Below are 24126 nucleotides of genomic sequence, written 5' to 3'. Positions count from 1 at the left end.
TAAATGTATCGTGTAGTCCTTATTTAATAATTTGAAATTCTATTTTAAATTGCTAGAGCATGTTTTCCTTTCATATATTGATATTCTTTACCAATATCAGTAGTTTGGGAATCTTTTAAAAAAAAAGTTACAAAAACCACCAGCTTGCACCTTATAAGTAGCTTTTAGCATTTTATATATAAAAAATCATGATATTGTGCCAACGGGATAGTGTTAATACGTAAGCACCAAAAAATTATTCCAAAAATAAAATTTTAGTTCCCAGTTAACACAAATTTTTTTTTACATGAACTTTAGATTTTTCAGTGTCTTGAAATTCATGTTAACAAGCACTTAATGTATTAATATATTTGAATATTTTTTTTATAAAAATATTTCTACCATTCTATTATTTTGTCATCTTTAAGTATTGAAAACATCAGTTAGAAGATCATATGAAATTTGTAGTTATCTTTTAAAATCTCTTCTTGTATGTAATTTAGTGTGAAATGTATATTTTTGTTTTCATATAGGTTATCATATTACATGAAATGCTTTCTAAAGCTGAAGTAAGAGCTAGGGCATCAACTGTCTTGTGGTGTTATAAGAAAGATCTGGGATTTTCTACGTATGTATTTTATAAATTTTCTAATTTTAAATTAGTTTTTATATATATAAAACATAAAAATATAATATGATTTGCATAATTTTTAAAGATTTTGTGATTTGTTGAAAAATTAAAAAATATGTATGCAATTTTTTTCTACTCATATATTTCATCATTTCTCATTTTGCAGATGTAGTGTTAATGGGTAAAATAATATAAAAACAATCATTTTTGGTAACTGCGAACTAGCTGCAACTTTTCTAAGAATTTTGGTTACTTTTCTGTTATCATGAAGATATTCAGAGATGTATGCATGTATATGTGTATTCATGTTTGCATTTGGCAAAATAAGATTAAACAAGCCAACATGAACTGTTTGCGCAGATGATATTTGCGGTGATGGGAAAATTTTGTTAAATCTTGAGATTTTTTATAATTCTTAAACTCTATATTTTTACACATGTTATAAATTATTGAACTTTATATTTCAGATTTTGGAGTATAACTATGTTAAATATTTATGTTCATTTTTATTTGATATTGTGAAAGTGATATAATTTAGGAACCCATCTTTGAAGTAAAAATAAGTTAAATATTTTTGTTCAGTGTTATTTATTAACTCCAGAGTTTTTTTTATGAAAATGATGTTTATGCTTTTGAATTTTATGTTATAGGAATAAAAAAAAGAGAAAACGCTTGAAGAAAGCTCAGGCACTGCATGGAAAGCAGCATCTTGATGAGAATGATTCATTTGAATATTTTTTAGCATCTACTAATATACGATATTGTTATTATAGGTAATTTTAAAAATTATGATTTTATTAACTGTTTTAATATGTTTTAACTTTCTAGTAGTGCAAGCAGCATACAGTACAAAGTCTGTAATTCGGATGTCCATTATCCGGAATGATCTATAATCCGGACCTCAAAGCCACAAGCTTATGCATGCGTGTTTAATGCGCGCATCCGCTACACATGTGCGTAAAGCGTTTACCCATGCACGCTTTCGATAGAAAGTGAAGGAGAGGTTATTGAAAACAAAAAAATTTCGATTGACAAGTTAGTTGATATTCTTGACAGAGCAATTACAGAACCTTGAACAGTGGAACTTTGTAACTGAACAAGAAATTATGTCTGTTTATAGAATTAAAGAGAAAGTATTAGCACAAAAAAACAAAGCAACTGAAACAACTTACATTGAAAGAAATGTTTAATAAGGTAAACAAATAAATATTAAGCTTTTTTTTTTGTAAATTTTGTTACCCTTTAGATCATAATTGCTCTTTATTACATAAATTACGGTTTCATGTTTTTAATTGTATAATTTCTGCATGCCATCTTACCAGATTTAAATTGATAATCTATAATCCGGAATCGCCGAAGTCCCGACGAGTCCGGATTGCAGACTTTGTACTGTATATACATTCTACTGTATTTTTCTGAATATCTCTAAGCAAGTACATAAATGTGATTTTTGAACTGTGTTCAAAACTGTATATTGAGAGGAGTCTGGGTAAAAAGTGTCGGAGGCTGTATAGAATCATATAAATTTTTTTGAAAGAGGGGGATTTCAGAAAATCCACAGTTTTGGGTGAGAGGATTGACAATTCTGACCAGTTGTGGACACCGACAGCTGTTAGCTGACAGGTCATTTAGCTGACATGGACACTTAACTGATAGCAGTTCTCTGACAGGAAAAAGCCATCACGGACATTTACCTGACAAGACATTTAGTTGACATGAACACTTAGCCAACAGGACATTCAGCCGACACATACCCAATAATTATTTTAACTTACTATCAGTTATAAAGTTCCTGCTGATTCTCTCAATATTTAAGGCATTTTTTCACCTATCAGTAAAACACATTTTTCGATTCTTCAATGTGCTTTTTATTCTCGTGGAATTTAGCATAGTTTAATATATATCATATCAGCCAAATTGTAAAAGGTCTTAAATTTCTTGTCAAGGAATGTGAATTGTTTGTTTAAAAGGAATAAGGAAATTTTGGTAGGTAGTTATAATAGGTCACTAATTTCATTTTTATTTTCGATGTGCAATAATTATTTGTAAAGCTTCTTCATTCAATCAACTGAATTCTTTTGAACACTTTCACATTATCAATAATTTTTCTTGTTTACTTAATGACATTAATTTAATCAAAATGCTTTCAAATGTTTGTTATCTAAGCTTTTCACATTTCATTATTTTTTCCCTCGCACGCTACAATTCTTTTCCATATAAAATCGTTTCTCTCCTCCCACTACTGAAATTTTCTTTCCCTGTCATGAAGTAGAGTGTCTGTTTTAATTAACCCATAACCCATTTTCTCAAATGAAAATTGCATTTTAGGTTAGATTTTCTTGTCACCACATTGTCACAAGACAGTTCATTCTGCTGTCTTTAAGACAAAAATTAGCAACTCCATTAAAGTGTTGGAATCAGGAAATGATTTTGATATATAAAATCATTCATCAACTCTAGGATATATATATATCCTAGAGCTGATGTATTAGGTTCCACCTATTAACACACTTTGCTGTTTCTTGTTCTGTTTTCTTAACCACTGTAATAGAGCAATGCTTCATTCCACTATTTTTAAGCTAAGGATAAGCAAATTGTCTCATCTTTGTGGGACTAAAAATCTTGGAATTAAATACTCCATTCTGTAACATCATTTTTATTTACCATGCCTCTCTCTTAAAACATTACCTAGAAAGGTTAAAGTTTAGAGAAACAAACTGATGTATAATATTAATTAAGTCTTTTTTTTATTATTGTTGTTCAGAATTGAATTAGTTTTTGCAAACAATATATTTTCACTCTTCGTACTTCGAAAATGGTACTGACATCCAACTCCAGCTAGAATTACTTTTATTTTCTAACTGCACCCACTAAACAACTTGGATCAATTCGATGGTGCTAAAAATATTATTATTAATTAATATAATATTGCGTGTTACATTTTGCAAGTCCTGATGTGTATTTTTTAATATAATCAGGTGTATTAATTTTTTCACTTTTGTCAATATGTTTTAAAAATTTATAACTATTCATGCACTTTAACAGCAAAAAATATGTTTTGAAAGTAAACAAAGTGGAGAATTTGCTACCAACAAATCTAAAATTGGTAGTACAAGCTTGATTTTGAGCTAATTTCTTTCCCTTTTTAGGTTATATTTTACAAATAGTGCATCTTGAAACATAGGGAGTAGCATTTTATTTCAGAGTTTTGATTTGATTATATTTATTCTGTTAAATAAACCTTCCATTTCTGCATTTCAATCAGCAAAATTAACATATTAATTGCAAATGGTGCAATATTCCAAAAAGGATTTTCTCCACTAGCAACAATCTTAAGTACTGATGATATTTATCCATTAACTGAAATGGATATTATTGCATCAAATTTTTATTACTGGCAAATTTTTCTTTATTAAATATTCAACCTACTGGACATTTAAAAGACATGTCAATTTAGCAGATACTGCCATTTAGCTAAAAATATATCTAAACTAATTTATGAAACTGTTTGAACAAAAAGGTATCTGTACTTTGCTGACCAGAGGCCATTTCCAGGATCACCATGGGGATACATAATACATAATATTATATACAAATAATTAAGAAAAGAAGAATTACACATATATTTTACAGGTTGCAGAAATGTGCACCATCACATATCAGTAAATAATACTCAAAATGTGTCCGTGCAACCTGATCCAAATTGTTTTAGTGGGCAGGCTTAGAAAATCAAAGTAAGTATAGCTGCAGTTGGATGTCAGCATCTTTTTCGAAATACAAAGAATGAAAATTTAGTTTTTGCAAAAATATATTCAGATCTAAATGAAACAAAACTTTTGAAAATATTTTACTTTTAAATTAACATTATGTAACAATTTATTTCTATAAACATTAAGCAAGCATTTTAAGTAAGAGGCGTGTCCAATAAAAAATATGTTACAGAATCTTGCATTTAATTCCAAGACTTTAAATCCTACAAAGGTGATGAAGATTTCCTTATATTTACCCTAAAAATAGCAGAATGAATACATCTCCTTATTACAGAGGTGCTACTGCATACAATGAAGTTTGTTAATAGGCGGAAATTAAAGCACCTACTTTAGAAATACCTACTTTTAGAAATTAAATGAATTTCTGTTAGAGTTAGATATCTTCTTTTGAGGTAGCTTAAATGACTTTAAATTACCACGAGTGGCTTCGGGGCAAAATTATTGAAATTTCTTGTTAAATTGGAAGTAATTGATGCTATCATCAAAAGTAATGATCCTGATCTCAGCTCCTTTTATGAAATGCGAAGAGGGAAAATTTAGTTTTTGCAAAAATGTATTCATATCTGAATGAAACAAAACTTTAAAAAATATTCTGCTTTTAAATAGCATTATGCAACAGTTATAAAAACTAGCCTAAATAAGTATTTAAAGCAAGAGGCATGGTCGATTAAAAAAAAAAATGTTACAGAATCATGTGATTAATTCCAAGACTTTCAGTCCCACAAAGGTGACGAAGACTTGCGTTATTTAGCATATAAATAGCAGAATGAGGTGACTCCTTAAGTTTTAGTGCACACAAAGAAGTCTGTTAATATGAGAACCTACTTCATATAATTTAGTAATATGTTTAGAAATAAAATGACTTGTGACTAGAGTTTGATGTCTTACCCCTTCTTTCGAGGCAAAAGGAGCATAAATTTTATTTTTGCTCCTTTTGCTACGTAATATTTGTTTTGCTTCAAGCTGCATAATATATATACTGTATTTACTCACCTAATACAGTAGAATTCCAGAAATCCGCACAGCTTGGGACCAGAGGTTGTGCAGATTTTAGGATTTTGTGGATTTCAGGACAGAAAAGATAAAGCATAATATTTGGACTAAAAGTGCAAAATAAATAAGGCGTATTAGATACATTTAATTAAATTATTATATACATTATTGCAATAATTTTTTATATGCATTAAATTATTATTACATATATAAATTGATTATATTATTCATTGCATTATATGTACACAGCATCGAGGTTTGCCGATTTCGCATCATGCAAAGATTTCTGGTTTCGGATTCCGGTGTTAGAATCACTCTTGCTGTAAAATTTCAACAGCTTTTCTTTATTTTTCCGTATATCATACACAATTGTGTCGCAATTCCATACCATTCTGCTATAAATCGAGGAGTAGCATCTGCCTTCGTCTTTTGCAGAATTTGCACTTTTTGCGTTACTGTCAATGCAACGTGTATACGTTTTTCAGTGTTGCAAGCATTAAAATGAGTGCATTTCTTATCTGTCATTGTATTAAAAAGGGCTGAAATTTAAAATATTCTTAATTTATCCACAAAATATCAGGATTAAAAAAAAAAAAAAGGCAGCACTAAACAATCTCGTGAAATAACAAAGCTCAGAAAATATAACAACGTGAATCGTAAACTTGAACGAAGAGTTGAGTGAATCGTCTGCTTTTTCACCTTGATGCATAGCTTAGAGGGAAGAAACTTTTATCTTATTTTTTTAAACTTTTTTTATGTCAATAATTTGGTATTTCGATTATGACTCATTATTATTTGGTGATTTTGACGTCATTTATTTGGTAAGTATTTTTTATTAGATGTTTCGTACTCAATGTTGCAGTTTCTGGAACCTATAAACTGAATGTTTATATTTTGAGAGGCAACGCAGATTTCAGGTTGGCGGATTTTTGGTGTTTGACTGTAGTAGCATTTTTTTTTTTTTTTTTTTGCCAATTTTTCATTGTGAAAGTCTAGGTGCGACTATTGTGCAGGGAAATCAACTGTATAATATTGTACATTTTAGATGATTTTTTCTTTAAAACGAAGGTGCTACTATTACATGAAGGCAACTATTATGCGAGTAAATTCAGTACATACGCATATAAACATACTCACAGAGATGGGATCTTTAAGAATTGAATTTTTCATGACAGGAGGGGAAAAAAAAAGACTTAAAAAGTGAATTAATGTAGAATTTGATGAAATTTGTGATTGTTAGAAATATTTCATATTTTTTGAAGACATAGTACTTGGGGCATACTGTTTTCTAAGTGCAGGCATTGTCAGTTAAACATATTGCTGGCTAAATGTGTTGTCAGTCAAACCAGCTGATAGTTAAATGTTTTGTCGTCTAAATGTTTGTGTTAGCTAAATGTCTTGTTGGCTAAATGTTCTGTCTGCTAACTGTCCATGTTGGATAATTGATTTGCCAACTAACAACTGTCGGTTGAGTGTCTTGTCAGCTATGTGATTGTTGGCCGAGTGTCACGGACCTCATTCTAACAGTTTTTCTAAGCATTACTTTCAGAGATTTTTCTTAATATTTATAGAGGAATTCAAATTACTTCTAGAGGTTGAAGCATTACTCCATGTATGGTTTCTTCATGGCTTGGATCATAATGTTTCTATTCTCTAGTGTAGTATCGTATTAAGTTAGTACTGCATATTTTTTATGTGTGTGTTAATTTGTGCTATGCATCTGTTTAAAATATTTGTATAAACTGTCTTGACATATAAAAGAGATTAAGTATAACGAAGTATGCTAACTTTGAACATTAAATAAAATTTACTTTTAGATTGTGATTAATCGTAATGAAAACTGTGCATTTTAAGAAAATTTGAAGTTCAGTCTGTTTTACGCTGCAAAAGTATTTTTATATTTTTGTTTTTTGAGAAGAAGGCAATATCAGATTTTCTTGAAATCAATAACTTTTTATTTATTATCATTACTTTACTTATTACAATTGAATTTCACATGACTTTAAAAATCACAAGCAAATTCTGTTTTGTGTGCTTTTTGCCTTGGCTAATCCCCTAAAATGAAAAGATCTTTAGTAGTATATTTCATCAGTGCATAACATTTGATTAGCATGGCAAAAGTGCTGAATTTTGTAAAATGCTTGTAATGTCTGATATATATTTAAAATATGAAAATTTGATAATTTGAAAGTTAAGTAGTTAAAATTAAAATTAAAAGTATCTGCTTGCAGTATTTTTTTAGTTTTTTTAATTAATATGCTGGTTTATTTTGAATGTATTTGGAACAATTTCAGACAAATATGTGATCATTGTGCTGCAGATTACAGAAACTGTGTTATTGTTAAAAATGCTATTTCTGAGCCTTAACTTATTCATCTGTAGAAATTTGGCAATAGAAATCATGTTCACAAATTTTGTAGTTCTGTTCTAGCTAAGTACGTGGAGATTGCCACTGGCTATTTTTATAATTTGCTTTTTATTATGCTAAATTTCTTTATTATTTGTAAATAGATGTTTATTTTTAATTTTATGCTATTCAGAGCTTGATTTTATGGTTAGCATTCATTGACAAGACTATTTCAAATCAAAGATAAACAATAAATACAATTGAACAAAAAATTCTTCACTGATTATTTACAATTGAGGGAAAGAGTTTAGAAGAACTTATTTCCAGAAGAGGGGATAAAACAGAACTCAAAGCAAGATTTGAAGCATTGAAAATAAAGTAGGAAAAAATTATTGTTCTAAATTCCACTCACTTAGAAGAATTTATGAAAGATAAAAACGCTAAAGTGGAAGAAGAAATGGCGATATGCAGTGAGTATGAATTAAGGTTTCTTATGATTAAAGAACCAATTTCTGTTGAAACAGTATCTTCAAATTTTGAAAATGAATCTCAGATTGGGTTCAAAACCCAGCTAAAGTTACCTAAGATAGAATTAACAAACTTTGACAGAGATTTAAGAAACTGGATTGGTTACTGTGGCCAGTCTACAAAAATTCATAGTGATTATTCTTTATTCACTGATAATAAATTTGAATATTTGATACTTAGTATGCAACCTGAGTCATCAACATATAAATTAATCCCACCACCAATTATGAGAAAGCTATAGAACTTTTAAAATCCAGATATGAGAAGGAAGAATTTTTAATAGAATTCTATGCTCATGAATTATTCTCTCTAGTTCTACAAAAGAGGAAAAAAAATATTCTAATTTCTCAACTTTATGACAAACTAAAATTACAATTGCATACTTTATAATCTTTTTTCATAACTAAAAATATGTAGTAATCCTTTTTCCACTAGTTGAGTCAGTGATTCTAGAAAACATTTTTAAAGTCTAGGAAAGATACCAGGTAACTAGAAAGGCTTCTACCAAAACCTCTGGTGATTGCTTATGTGAGTTATTGAAAATTGTGAAAGTAGGAGAGGAACAGGTAAAATTAAGAAATATTTCTGTTGAATCTAACAAACATAAATCTAGTTAATGGGTTGCATGTAAAAATAAGCTGTCAAATACTTTACTGAATGCTGCAGCATTAGTTTCTTCACTTAATAATAATGTAAATCAAGATACATTGTGTATTCTTTTGTAATAATTCGACACATTCTTCACAGGACTCTGAAGCTATTATTAATTCTTCTCTGAAAGAAAGGCAGCTGATTGTCAAGAAAAAAATGCATGTTTTCGCTGTCTGAAACAAGGCCATATTAGTTCTAAGTGTAAAGTTTTTGTGAAGTGTTCTGCATGCAAAAGAAACATTATCCAATATTATTCCAGATACTGAATGAAGATGAAGAAACTATTTTGAAAGAAAATACCCATAATGTGTTAACAAAGTCTCAGAAAGAGACTACTTATTTACAAACTTTACTTGTTAATGTAGTTGGTGAAAATATTACCAAGAAAGTTAGTATTATGTGATTCCAGCTCACAAAGAAATTATATTACCAAGAACTGTGCCAGAAAATTAAAGTTGAAACCTACAGTTGCAGTATATACTCAACAAGAATTATTTTGGGGTAAGACTGCACTTACATCATAAGCTTATACCATATATCATAAGTGTTTATAAGCTTTTATTGGCAAGTTTAGACTCTGATTTTCAGTGTGAAGTAAATGTACTTCATCAAGATTTTTACTGTAGTTATGTTCCTAAAATTAGTGATGTGGCTTTTTGTACAAGTTTGAAGGAAACAGGAATCTCTTTAACAAACTTTTCAAGCATATAGGATGATCTTTCTGACATTCAGGTATTATTAGGCACAGACATTAGTCTCAAATTATTGCATCTGATTTTTCCAAGATTAATGAAAATTTAGTGGTTATAAAAACTAAATTTGGGGGGTGGGGTCAATGGTTGGCTCTTCAGGAAGTGGTAGAAGCATCTCTTGAAATACTTTAGTTGCACTGTTCTGCTCTCAGGATATTTCAAATTTCTAATTTGAGAAAAGGATATATTGATCATGGGGTCAAATATACCTCACATGCATCCTTGTTTGTGAGAAGGGAGGACATGTTCTCCCAGGTTAAATGATTAAATTCCATTATTTAGGTGCCCAACCTTTTATTATTTGTGATATAAAATCATCGACGAAATCTGTAAATAGAATTATTTAAACTATTGCTGCCGTACTTGGTGGTGCAACAGCCCTTATTGAGCAATGCCCTACAGTGCCCTGATATCTGCTTTCTTGACAATGGGCCCTGGGCAAGCGATCAGCTTGTTGCAAGATTCCTGGTTCTTAGTCTTCAAGTGAACTCAATACTCATTTTATCGACTCACTCAAGGGATGAAAAGCTAAGTCAACCTTGCCCAGCTCAGAGATCGAACCCCGGACCTGTGGTGCTGCTGCACGATGCGTTAGCCACTGCACCATTAGGCTTTAATGCTACCTTTAAACTATATAACAAATTATTTTTCTCTTTTTAGTTCATTTTATTATTTTGTATTTTTAATTTTTATATTTTTAGTCTCAATGACATGCAGTCATATTATTGAATTGAAAAATTGTTTTTCAACAATAACTAACCTCTCTTTTACTTCCAATAATTCTGTTAATAATCTTGCAGAGATTTTTTTCAAATAAGTAAGAAATGATGCTAAAAATCTCATGTGAACTACATTTGAAAGATTTTTTTACTCCTATCTGTTGGTGCAAAAAATAAAATTATGTGAATTTTAATTTTCTCATTAAACAAAGATATATGCAAAAAAATTGTTTTAAGATTAATTTTAAAGCATCTAAATCAAAATTAAAAAACATTACTTCAATATATACTTATTCACAATGAGTGTGTAAGCAAATTTAGCTTGCCATGAAATAGTTTAAAAATCAGTTTCAAATATTTGTCCGCATTGACAAACAGCATGAGGGAATTAAATAAAAGTTTTTAAAAACATGTCTAGTTAAAAAAAAAAAAAAAAAAAAAAAAAAAAAAAAAAATCAGAAAGTTGCATAATTATTACTGTTTTATTATTTTTGTTTTAAAAGAGAAAGAATTTGTTTTAAAGTTTGAAAATTTAAAATCTTTACAACAGATATATTTCTGGATGTTAGCATTTTCCATAAAAGAATGTAATATTGTGTGCCATAAAGTCCCATAAAAGAATATAATATTGCATTACCATAATAAAATTAAGAAAATCATCTAAAATGAAATGCCAGGGAAAATTTATGTAAACTTATGCCATGGAAAAATTAAAAACAGCATTGGAGATTTCATTGCAAATAATTTTGAATGCTTATCAATCCTTAAATTTTCAAAAATGTAAATCGAATTTAGAAAAACATATTGCTGAACCACATTGTATTGCAATCCACAATGAGTGTGTCAGGGTTGCCTCGCTACCTGGAAAACCGGGAAAAGTCAGGGAATTCGAAAATTGACCAAAATATTCAGGGAATTTAAGTATTTTTGTCAAAATCTGGAAAAGTCAGGGAAGTTCATACAACGATCCCGCCAAAAAAAGTGATTTTTGCGCCGACGTCGGAAGAGATAACTTTTTTGGCGAGTTATGTATCACGTGAGTGTCATTCGGGTAGCTGGCATAGAGCCAATTTTCGCAGCTCCAATTTGATTGTCTTTTAGAAAGGCAAAGCAACTTTCCTGCAAGTTTTGGTTTCCAGTATTCTCGAGAATCGCATGTGCAGTGCATGAATTAAAGAAAGTACCTGTTCTCGTATAAAACAAAATGGGTTTAATCCTAGTATACGGTACCATGGAGGTTAGAATCAAAGAATATGTATTGTAAAGAAGGAAAACCTCTCTGCAACAGACGTGGCTGTGGCTCCGTTCCATCATAGAGGGAAACAGCTGTGCATGTCTGATATATCTGTTGCCAAAGCTTGAAACCGGTGTCGAAGTTCGAAGGTCACGTTATCAAGAGTTCATAAAATGAATATCGTTTAAAATTTCTTTAACCACTTGCGCAAAAAAGACGTGCCACGCACGTTGAGATGCTTTTGTCTCAAACCGCGAGCGACGTGAACACTACGTCGATAAGCATTTATCGCGAAAATGAAAGTAACGTGGTGCACACGTCGCTTAACAACGAGATTGTTTATTTCTCGAGTTACAGCTCTGGATTGCACTCGCAGATGCGGAGCGGCGTAAATGAGACACTTTACCGCTTGTTATATTGTAGCGCATGGCACCGCAACCGTGAAGTTTAGTCTTAGCGCAAGTGGTTAAACTGTAAAGGAAAAGAAAATATTTTTTGGTGCAAGTAAATTAATTCATGGATTAGTTATTTTCAGGAAAAAAAAAAACTACGAAAATCCGTTTTTAAAATTATTGCGAAAAATCCAAGAAGAAACGCCCTTTGATAAAACGTTTCTTCTTGGATTTTTCGCAATAATTTAAAAACGGATTTTCGTAGTTTTCTTTTTGTCAAAGAGCGTTTCTTCTTAACACGTGTTTCTCAATTTCCTGTACACATCGTGGAGAGGGAAATTCTGGCCGCCAGGTTCCGTCGCAAATCCCTTGGCAAATTTTCCCTCCGCATTCTAGCGGCGTAATAGCATTTTACTTGTATGGAACCTTTTCTTCTTTACATAGACGTTCTTTGGTTAGAATAATAATAAGATTTGGCGACATCATGATGCGCATTAAACGGGTCATTTTGGTCTTGGCGACAATTTTCAAAATCGTGCCAAAGCCTTACCGTATACTAGAATTTTACCGCAAAATCTTTTTAAAACCTTTTTTTTTTCTTTTTAATAAATACCTTGCCATTTTGCAGTAAAATAAAAAAATAGTAATCAGTCATCTAGGCTAGCCATGTAATATAACTATATTCGCTAAAATATCGTTGATTATTATAATTCAATTTTTAAGTAATTATTTTTATGTTATTCATATAATTTAATGTTGCTTCTTCCTCTAAATTTATTTATTATTAGTAAATAATATTTCCAAATTTCAGGATATTTTCTCTGGCATAATCCTGAAATTAATTATAGCAGTATGATGACATACCATCACGAAATTTAATGCACATATTTTTTCCTTATGTATGCTGCGAAATTAATATAAAATACCTCAATTTATTAAAATAGATTTCTTTCGTTTAGCTGCAGAATGTCTGCAAAAAAAGCCTTATTTTATTCCAGATTGGGAAGATTCTAATCTCAATCTTCAGTGGAGAAAACAAAAACTATTATATTTGTGTTTTCAAGTGTTAAGGTGCCTTTTAAGAACATACCTCACACAAATTAAATTTACCTAAAATCTAACCTAACTATTTAGCATTGCGTTGTGATTTATAAGGACCGGATTAGCCTCGTGTTGAACTGGTGATGATCATGAGTATTAATTAAATAAAACATACATTTGTTATCCAATGTATATATCTTAAATTTTATTAAGTTTCTTAAGTGGAAAACTAGACAAAATTATCAAAGTATACCAAGAATAATTAAGAATAAATGTCCTGGGATTTATTGAATAATTAAGTGAATTTGCTACACAATACAAGTAATACCATAATTAATTTACCTCTTAGCACAGCCAACGTACATTATGCGGATAGACTGGAATTTTCTTGAAACACACCTGGAAAACCTGGAAAAGTCAGGGAATTTCATTCTCCTGTTTGAGTGGCAACCCTGGTGTGTGTGCTAAATGTGAGCTGAATAGATTATTAGACAATAGTTTGAAAGTCAATGGCAAAGTTTGTACCATAGTGATGAATATCATGAACAAATACCACCACCACCACCAACTACAACAACAAAAAGTTATGTTTATTTATTGCAGAGGGATAGAAAAATTAAGTTGCAGCCCATCAGAATACAGCAAATGTTTTAGGAGAAGAGCAAAGAGGAGAAGAAAATGCATGAAATAGCAGCAGTAATAGCAGATGATATAATAGTATTAAGCATTCTTTTTATCTACAACAATATGTAATTTAACTGTACTATATTATATGAGTATTTAAATATTGTTAAATCATCCACTAAAATTAAATTCCTAGTTCACAGGAAAATAAAAATAGTATACAACCATTAATCATATATTTTTCAGTGACTCCTATCAAAATACAACAATAATATTTAAAAAAAAAACATTATTTTTTTCAATTTTGAAATGTGTTGTAGTTTTAAAGACTGATTTAATTTGCATAATCAAGGGAACTTATTCTCCAAATTAAACTGCATAAAGATGCAGGTAAATTGTTACTAGTATTTTCTGTTAATTAATATTATAGGTTATTCATTATTCCTGAACTTTTTTGCTTTTTTATTTTAACTGTCAGATTAACTATGCATTAACCTGTAAATGCCATCTCTAGTATTAACCCCGGTCAATTGGAAATTTACTATATATCATTTTTTCATGGCCACTGGACTATGCTCATGTAGTGTTTCAAGTTCTGTGGCTATTGTTCATCATGATTTGTTTTTGTGGAGTTATAAAATGATCTGGTTTATCTTCCATGACTACTTGGGAGCACATCTGACTTTTTGGCATGGATGTCTAGGGATACTGATCAAACTAGAACCTGGTTACTATTTGGATGTATGCTGTTGTAACAAAAGGTGCCCATGTACTTGTAATGTACATAGTAGATGGTGTATATTTTTATTCTGCTAATAAGAGGAATTGCATAAATTTAAAACTATTTTTTATACACCTTGCCTTTAATCTAGCATTATGGCTTTTTTTTTATGCCGAAAATTTGGGTAAACCTGGAACTACTAAAAATGTGGCCCAAAATTGCAACACTGATTTGCAAATCATTACAAAATCAAAATAGAGCAATAAGAGACTGAGAAAAGAATGCCCAAATTTGTAGATTTTATTACCATTGGGGCCCAATCAGGAACTGAGTAATTAAGACCATTGAAGGCTAAGAGTAACTTGGGTTTGATCTCAGACAAACCAACTGGCTATATGGTTGGCTTTTGTGGTCTCTCTCATGTGTCACATGGATACTTCCCTCATTTCCTTAGAAAATCCTCTACAAAAGCATCTTTTCTTTTAGGCAGATAGCCCTCATGTGCTTTGTCATGTTTGAATAACCAATTAAATATTCCTATTGGTGATTTGATATGATGTTTTAAAGGCATTAGAGATAAAGTTTCAAAACCTTTCAAAAAATATAGAGTAAGTGGTAAGGGGATTGGCATTTTCAGAAGCCATATGAATGAAAAAAATGTTAATATGATTTTCGAAAGGTATTTTAATTACAAACTCATTCCAGGAGAGCGAATTAAATTAAAAATCACTTGTTGAGTGTTATTGTTGTAAAAAGAGTTCTTAGAATAAGGCTTCAATTCATCAATCTGAAAATTTCGTATGTTACATAAGATTTCTTTGCCTCAAAAATCTATTGCAGTGTGTGAATTTTAAGCAAAGAAACAAGCTTCTGTTATTTAACATTTATTCTATTCACCATACTTGCCACTAGGATATTTTTTTTTTAATTCCTGAACTAAAAACAGTGATGAAAATAATTATGTACAATAATATTAAAACCATAAAAATTGTCACGAGGAATTTTGGATCATTCAGAAGATGAGCATAGAGAAGTCTGTCCATATAATAAATTAGCATTTATAGATTCATACAGATATAAAAGGAACACTTTTTTTTTTTTTTTTTTTTTTTTTTTTTTTTTTAAGGTATTCTGCATATGTCTGCTGTAAAGATTGAACTTCCAAAAATCTGAATCATTTCTCTAATTTCAGCACATTTTCAAAATTTACAAAAATTCTTGTGTTTTGCTTTCAGGACATAAAGTATATTTTCCTTAAAATTCCTTCCAGGGGGAGAAATGAAAAAAATTTAGATTTCCATGACATAATGCATTAACTAGTGGCATTTGTACGAGTGTCATTCATTGTCTATTGCAGTGTGTGAATTTTAAGCAAAGAAACAAGCTTCTGTTATTTAACATTTATTCTATTCACCATACTTGCCACTAGGATATTTTTTTTTTAATTCCTGAACTAAAAACAGTGATGAAAATAATTATGTACAATAATATTAAAACCATAAAAATTGTCACGAGGAATTTTGGATCATTCAGAAGATGAGCATAGAGAAGTCTGTCCATATAATAAATTAGCATTTATAGATTCATACAGATATAAAAGGAACACTTTTTTTTTTTTTTTTTTAAGGTATTCTGCATATGTCTGCTGTAAAGATTGAACTTCCAAAAATCTGAATCATTTCTCTAATTTCAGCACATTTTCAAAATTTACAAAAATTCTTGTGTTTTGCTTTCAGGACATAAAGTATATTTTCCTTAAAATTCCTTCCAGGGGGAGAAATGAAAAAAATTTAGATTTCCATGACATAATGCATTAACTAGTGGCATTTGTACGAGTGTCATTCTTAAATTGCCATTCCTGCAGGCTTTCTGTTAATTATTGTTTGATATAAACACATATCAGAATTTTTTGTATGGCATAGAATTTAAGCAGTTGTTTCAGTGTCAATGCTGCACAAATATTGCTTGATAAATTGACATGCATTTTGAAAATTCACATAATTTATAAGGTATTTATAATTTCTTAAATTTAATGCTTCTGTGTTGTTTTTTTAATTTATTATGAACGATATTGTAATTCTTTTTCAGTGAGACTCATTCAATATTAGGTCAGACGTTTGGAATGACAATTTTGCAAGACTTTGAAGCTTTGACACCTAATTTACTTGCTCGCACTGTAGAGACTGTAGAAGGCGGTGGAATGATTCTTATTCTTCTGCAGACATTAACATCTTTAAAACAGCTCTACACAATGACTATGGTATTATTTTTTTTTTTTATCAGAAATTACCATACTTTTCCTTTTTTCTGTCCATTACTGGTATATTAATTTCAGAGAAGGAGATAACATTCAAAAATACATTTTGCAGTAATATGGTATGCTTTATTTAAAAAATTATGTGAATTTGTTTTTATGAATATGTTAACAGCGTATAAATCTTTTGTGTATAATTACTAACCCTCCAAGCAGCCAAGCCGTAGCCATATGCATTAAAAAATATTTGTCATGGTAAATTTAAGTACACAGACACACATCTTGAAATGTGTTCAGATAGTTAAGCTAGCATAAGTATTAGAAGGAAAAAAGGCATGGTACAAAATTGGAGGGTCAAATTTGAATTATAATTAGGGAAACACCATCTTAATCTTGCCTTTTTGGGAAGTTGAGAGTTTTGGGGCCAAAACCTTGGCAGCGTTGAGGATGAAATAAAAGATAGTGTGAAATGTTAGTAGTGTAGGTTTTAGAATATGTTATTTTTTTTAAAACATCAGATAAGAGGAATGTATGCATTATAATTTTAAAAACTTTTTAAATTTTATTAAATAATTTGGAATTGAATAATTATACAAGTATAAATAATGCATTTGAATAATTATGTATGAATGTATTTTTAACAAAAAGTAGTTGCATGAAAATCAATTACAGAAAGCATTATATTCATTGAAGCTTTAACAGTCTTTCCCTTATTTATTTGGTATATTCTATGGAAAGGGAGGGGAGAGATCATCTGAAAAAAGATATCTAAAAAAAAGTGTGTTTCAGATAGATTCAAATGTACAGGCCATAATCTTGCTGTTAACTAATTAGCTGCATATTAAAAATCCTGTTGTTTACTCCTGCTGAGAACAAAAAAGGGAAACGGTGCATTTTAAAAATAGCACTGGGATGTCTGCTCTAAATTGCATCTAATATAAAATGTTGTAATTTTTTACAAATTTGATGTTTTGAAAGTGTGCTTAGAACCAAATAACTATAAATTATTATTTTTAATTTTTGCAAAAACTGTGATGGGATAGGAGATTAAAAAAAGCATGAAAAAGTACACATTATTTTTCATATTGTACAATATTTCTGTGGAAATAATATTTCTTTATATAAATCAATGCTCTGGAATATAAAATAAAATTTAGTAATGTGAATCAATCATTTTGTTTCAGATTAGTGAAAGGGAGATTACTATATTGCTTCTTTGTAAATATTGGTAAAACTTCATCAGCATCATCCAAAATGGCATAAATTCAAAATTATTACATATAAAGACAGGGTGTTACAAACAAGTGTTTTTCGTCATAAAAGGCACTAGCAGCAATTGATATCATACCGAACATTTATTGTGCTCCTCTCCCCTCAAATTTCATATAATTTTTTACTCTTCCTTGCAGAAGTGCTGAATTTGCACTTCTGAATTATTCATACCCCCCCCCTTTTATGAGATGAGTGTCAAATATGTTCACTGTAAGGGACATTCATTTTGCTATCCAGTTTGCAGTCACTTTGGAGTTCCCACCTCCCATGAAAAAAGAAGTTTCGCATGATGGCGAATTTTAGGATTACCCAGAACCCATGAAGCATAAGAAGTCTCCCCAAATTGTGAATTTATGGCTAATTTGTTATGGTTTTAATTGGAGGTGCAATAAAGAATTCTGATTTGATATTTTTCTGATGCTAATTTAGAAAACAATTTCTGGTGCTAACTTTGTATCTGAAGCTTTGATGAGTTGCTTGTCCAGCTTGGTAATATCAACACCTTTTGGGGATGCAATAATGGTTCCTCAATGTATGAGTTCACAATGTCATCGCTCCTGTGGTGATATATATATACAGTCAAAAGTCTTTAATCTGGACGTCCATATTGCGGAATGATCTATAATTCGGACCTCAAAGCTACAAACTTTCTGCGCATAATACCTTTACGCATGCGCATAATACATTTACGCATGAGCGTTTAATGTATAACGGACAGTATAAGCTAAGCTAAAATTATGTAATTATCTATTTCAGTTAATGTTGCAGATTGTGATGTTCCTTAATCTTTGAATTGAATCCTGCTTATTATTTTTTGCAAACTGTTAGAGCAATTTTATAAAAGTAAGCTTGAACTTTCGTTTATGTCAAAAAGAATTTCCGATTCTGGAGCTGCCAAAGGATCTACAAAGCGAAAGCATGTTTTGATGACCATCAAACAAAAAGTGGAATTGCTGCAAAAAATGGATAAAGGCATATCCTTTGTTTCTCTAACCATTCCGAAACCTGTTTATCAATTTCACGCTGCTCTGCGGGGAGGGGGGGGACGTCACGGCGCGCAATGAACTGGAAGTCTGTCAGCACTCTCCTTATCTTCAGGACAGATGTTTTTATTTTATTCATCGTATGATTCCTTACTAAATGTAGTATTTCATCTCGATGTACTCCTTTGATATAATTTAAATCAAATTCTTTGTCATTATAAATATCACGAATACACATCAAATAGTTTTCTGGTTGCAATTTTCTAATTTCGACTATGTGTAATGTATGCTTTACGCATGCGCGCGTTGAAAGAAATGATTAATAAAGTAAACAAATAAATATTAAGCTTTTTTTTTTTTTTGTAAATTTTGATACCCTTTAGATCATAATTGCTCTTTATTTCATAAATTACAGTTTGATATTTTTAATTTTATGATTTCTGCATGCCATCGTACCAGATTTAAATTGAAGATCTATAATTCGGAAAAACCAATAATCCGGAATCGCCGAAGTCCTGACAAGTCTGGATTAAAGACTTTTGACTGTGTTTCATTTTATTCCAAAGATGAAGATAGCAAAGAAATATTGTAAAAAAAAAAAAAAAAAAAAAAAAAAAGACCCTCTAAAAAATGTTATTGTTTTAAAATCTTCAGTGGCATTCCAGCCATATACATCACACTTAAAAATATATATCAGGGCTCCTGAGAGGCCATAACACATTTCACTAGTTGCTTTCATTGAATAATTTTTTGCTGTTACGTGGGTAAATCTGTTGCAGACAAAGAAAAGGGAACAAATTAATGCATGCAGTCTTGTGATATTTTTCGGGAATGAAACTGATATATTTCTATCTACTCTTTATACACTAAATTAGTTATATAATAACATGATCAAACTTTTGTTCATAAGAATGACCAGATGTGTTATGCATAGTAATGATGTATTACAAAAGAAGAATTTTCAGTATCCATTTAAGTGATAGTAAAATTTAGAAGCGATTATGACTTATTCATCCTTTTAAGCTGGTGGAAATAAAACTTAATATCTAAAAATAAAAATCACATCAGGTAATATAATAAAAATCTTGTGCTTCTCATTATATTAAATTATATATGTTTATTTTTTGTTTAGTTTTTGTTTATTATACATGTAATATAATATACATGTAATATAATTGTATTTAATTGTATACTACAAGCTATACTGTACTTATTGATATTTAGTTAAACCATTACTCACGAACTAATCGCTGATTGCTTAAAATGAAATATTGAGATATTAAGACTTATTTTTATATATGTGTCTTTGTGTATGTGTTACTTTTGTTTTTCTAACATACATTTATTTTTATTTTAGGATGTACATGCACGCTACAGAACAGAAGCTCACCAAGATGTTGTGTGCAGATTTAATGAACGTTTTATTCTGTCTTTGCCTACGTGTTCTGACTGTTTAGTTTTAGATGATAAGCTCAACATATTGCCAATATCATCTAATGCTTTGAGTATCAAACCTTTGCCACCAAAATCTCTGGTATAGTTTTAATGCTATTTGTCGACATTAGTTTTGCATATACAACTGAATATGTTTGTGATTTGAAATGAAAGTTATCTTAAATTCAAAGTTAGATTACACTTTAAGAGTAAAATGCTTAGAATGAATGTTTAAATTTTAAGTTATTTAACATTTGCCTATATTAAACTGATCTGTAATAAGAAATCAGAAAGTTCTGGAAGTCATTGTCTGATCCAAATGAAGCTTGCAATGTAAATTGCTCGATAGTGTAATACAAATGATTAAAATTTGATGCCAGGAAATGTAAAGGACATTTCTAAAATTTGTATTGAGAGATTTATTTAAGAGGTCTCGGTACTTTCCAAAATTGTTTTTTATTGTTTAGGATGTGTTGTTATCATTTATTACCAAAAAACCGTATAATGCACTAAAACAGTATATATGTAACTGAGCAATTTTAAAAGAAGTTTGTGTAATGGGCTAAGGAAAAGTAGTTGGGCTATTTGATAAACTGCTATCATCTTGCACTTTGTTATTTCCAGAAAGTAACTACAATGTCTTTAACAAATATTGATGACTAAATGTTAGGAAGAATATTGAATTCTCAGAACATTGTCCATGTTTTCTACCCCCCGTTTAATATGGATACCATCTCGTGTAAATCTAAAATATAATAACGTAGTTGAGAGACAGAGGAGGTACTTCCATGCCTCAGGTCTATGCTACACTTTTGACCAACCTTCAGCTGTACTTGAGAAGAAAGGTGTTAATTAACACATTTTGGGGACAACCACTGGTAATTTCGTGATTGTAGTGCAGGTCCTGGTACTGCTGTTGGTTTCAAGGGGGACAGGAAGGGCCAAACGGCTCCGACTCATTTGACTTCAGGACATTCAAGGACCTTCAGATTTTTCTGTGATACTAAAACTTTTCCAATTTGTACCAAGTATAAAACATGAAGCTACTGAGCAACATTTATTTAGTTGTGTTGCCTTCATGCTTTAAGATCTGCTGAAAAGACCTAATCTGATGTTGTAAGTCATGTAGGTGAATAAACTTGTGAATCTTATCTGATTCAGAATGGAGTGCTTAATAAGAATAGAAGGGTAGGCTATGGAAGGATTGGCAATGAATAGAGGGTATAAACTGATAATCTGACAAGTTGTAACTGATCAAACACCTTATTATTTTCAGTATAATTAGGCATATTGTCAGTGGTTTGGCATTTTACTTCCTGAATCATTAACAGACTATTGAGGGAAACATGCCACCCATTAATATACTTGTCATTACTTGGATGTCATCAGTTTGTAAAACTGTTAGATTATTTCAGATATAAGGCATGAGATAATTAGCTGTGCCCCCACTGGGAAATAAACTCTCAATCTTTTGGTTGCTAGTTGGATGTGCTACTAGTTGTGCAATAAGAATATACAGTGAAGAAGTAGAAATTCTTTGTATTTTCTCATTTAAAGGGTCACTGGGGAAAAGGACACACGATCTCATTAGCCAAGTGTTGGTGGTGACAAATTATTATCCATCAGAATTTAGTTGGGTGCTGTAGAGGCATCAGAATTTTTAGAAGGCAGGAAACTGGAGAAATATTTTGTGCTCTCACTGGGATTTGAATTCTGGATCTTCCAGTTGTTAGTCAGATGTGCAACCAGTTATAATACAGCACCACGATGTGGGAAAGGTAAAAATTCTGTATAAGCTATATCTAGAATGATACTGTGCCCAAAGTTTATTGAAAGGTGCTGAATATTAAAGGTGTATCATCTTTAATGAAGAATTCTGCTTCTACCTTTGTGCAGATAAATGAGTTTTTTTTTTTTTTTTTGTTTTTTTTGTTTTTGTGTGTGTGTGTGTGTGGGGGGCTTTTACAATGCTTTCATTCACATTGGCAAACCTTACAAAAAAAAGTACAAAGTTTCAAGTGGCAAACCTTTATGATTCTCAGCGCTAATGGTATGGAAAATCATCTCATGCAGCAGCTGGATCCTTTCAGTAGTAATATAAGGCAATCTTGCCATGTAGGAGTTTGGCGAAGCATACTAGATCCTGTAGTCCACAGGTGGTTCTCAAACTGTGGTGCATTACAATATTTTTAGTGGTACAATTTTTACTTATTATTTTATTATTTTATTTTAATCTTTATTATTCAGAAACACATACAGTACAAAGTCTTTAATCCAGACGTCTATAATCTGTAATGATCTATAATCCGAACCTCAAAGCTACAAACTTTCTGCGCATGCGTAGCATTTACGTATGTGCATAATACGTTTACTCATGCACGTTTAAAGTATAATGGACAGTATAAGCTAGGCTAAAATTATCTAATTATCTATTTCAGTTAATATTGCAGATTGCATTGTTCCTTAATCTTCTAATTGGATCCGGCTTATTATTTTTTGCAGACTGTTAGAGCAATTTTATAAAAAGTAAGCTTGCTTTTTCGATTATGTCAAAAAGAGTTTCCGATTCTGGAGCTGCCAAAGGATCTACAAAGCGAAAGCATGTTTCGATGTTCATCAAACAGAAAGTGGAATTGCTGCAAAAAATGGATAAAGGCATGAATAAAGTGACAGAGATGTTAGTGAAAACGAAAAAATTTTGATTGACAAGTTAGTCGGTATTCTCGGCACAACAATTACAGTACTTGAACAGCGGAACTTTGTAACTGAAGAAGATAATTATATCTGTTACATCTGTTTATAGAATTAAAGAGAAAGTATTAGCACATAAAACGAAACAACTTACATTGAAAAAAATGTTTAATAAAGTAAACAAATAAATATTAAGCTTTTTTTTTGGTAAATTTTGATACCCTTTAGATCATAATTGCTCTTTATTTCATAAATTATGGTTTCATATTTTTAATTTTATAATTTCTGCATGACAACTTACCAGATTTAAATTGATGATCTATAATCTGGAAAAACGCCTAATCCGGAATTGCCGAAGTCCCAACGAGTCCGGATTAAAGACTTTGTACTGTATTTTTCAAGTTTTTGACTTTTACATCTCTAGGTTTAATGTTGAAATGACAACTTTTCCTAGAAAATTTACTAAATTTCACAACATTCACCATTTTTTTAAACCTTGTGATATCTAAAATGTCAGAAAGACAGAATGTATATATTGTTTTAAACGTATTATGTCCATGTTGGCCCCATGACTCATGTGTTTTTTTTGCTTTGTACAGCTATATTATTATATACTCATAGTATATATACTATAAGTATGTAACAAATATTCTCTGTTTGTAAAAAGATAATATAAATTAAAAATTTAATTAAGAAATTTTGAGTATGTATGTATGTATTACTATGAGTATATTTTGAGTATATATATATATCATAGTATACTTATTTATATTTTATTGTAATGTAAAAGTTTCATTTATGAATATAATTAAATAATATAAATTTAAAGGGTTTTACTCTTTGATTATAATATATAACTATATAATTTATTTTCTAATATATAACTATAACTTTCCTAATATATAATTATAAACTATATAATTTATTTTCTAAAAGATTTTTTAGTAAATTATCTTCTTTAACAAAAGTGAAAATTCTGTTGAAATTATGTAACTCATTAGCATATTTTTCCATTTTAAATTTATTCCGGATTCAATTTTTAAATATGCTAATGAATTACATAATTTCAATTTAAGTTCTTTGTCAAAGGAGATAATATATTAAATAATC

The 24126-nt window shown here is 30.2% G+C and overlaps 1 protein-coding gene across 1 annotated transcript in view; it reads left to right on the top strand.

Moving 5' to 3' along the window:
- l(1)G0020 (RNA cytidine acetyltransferase l(1)G0020) overlaps positions 1–24126 on the top strand; it is an 86464-nt gene that overhangs the window by 11783 nt on the left and 50555 nt on the right. Inside the window, exons 2-5 of the mRNA XM_085826926.1 lie at positions 513–607; positions 1261–1383; positions 16471–16642; positions 20249–20425. Coding sequence (XP_085683052.1) covers positions 513–607; positions 1261–1383; positions 16471–16642; positions 20249–20425 — 567 coding nt within the window. The remainder of the gene's footprint in view (positions 1–512; positions 608–1260; positions 1384–16470; positions 16643–20248; positions 20426–24126) is intronic.

This window comes from Stegodyphus dumicola, chromosome 11, assembly GCF_044657685.1.
Source record: "Stegodyphus dumicola isolate Sdum_Otavi_A_Nest chromosome 11, ASM4465768v1".
Lineage (NCBI taxonomy): Eukaryota > Metazoa > Arthropoda > Arachnida > Araneae > Eresidae > Stegodyphus > Stegodyphus dumicola.
The sequence above is the reverse complement of the archived record's forward strand: the minus strand, read 5'-3'. Positions and strand labels throughout refer to the sequence as shown.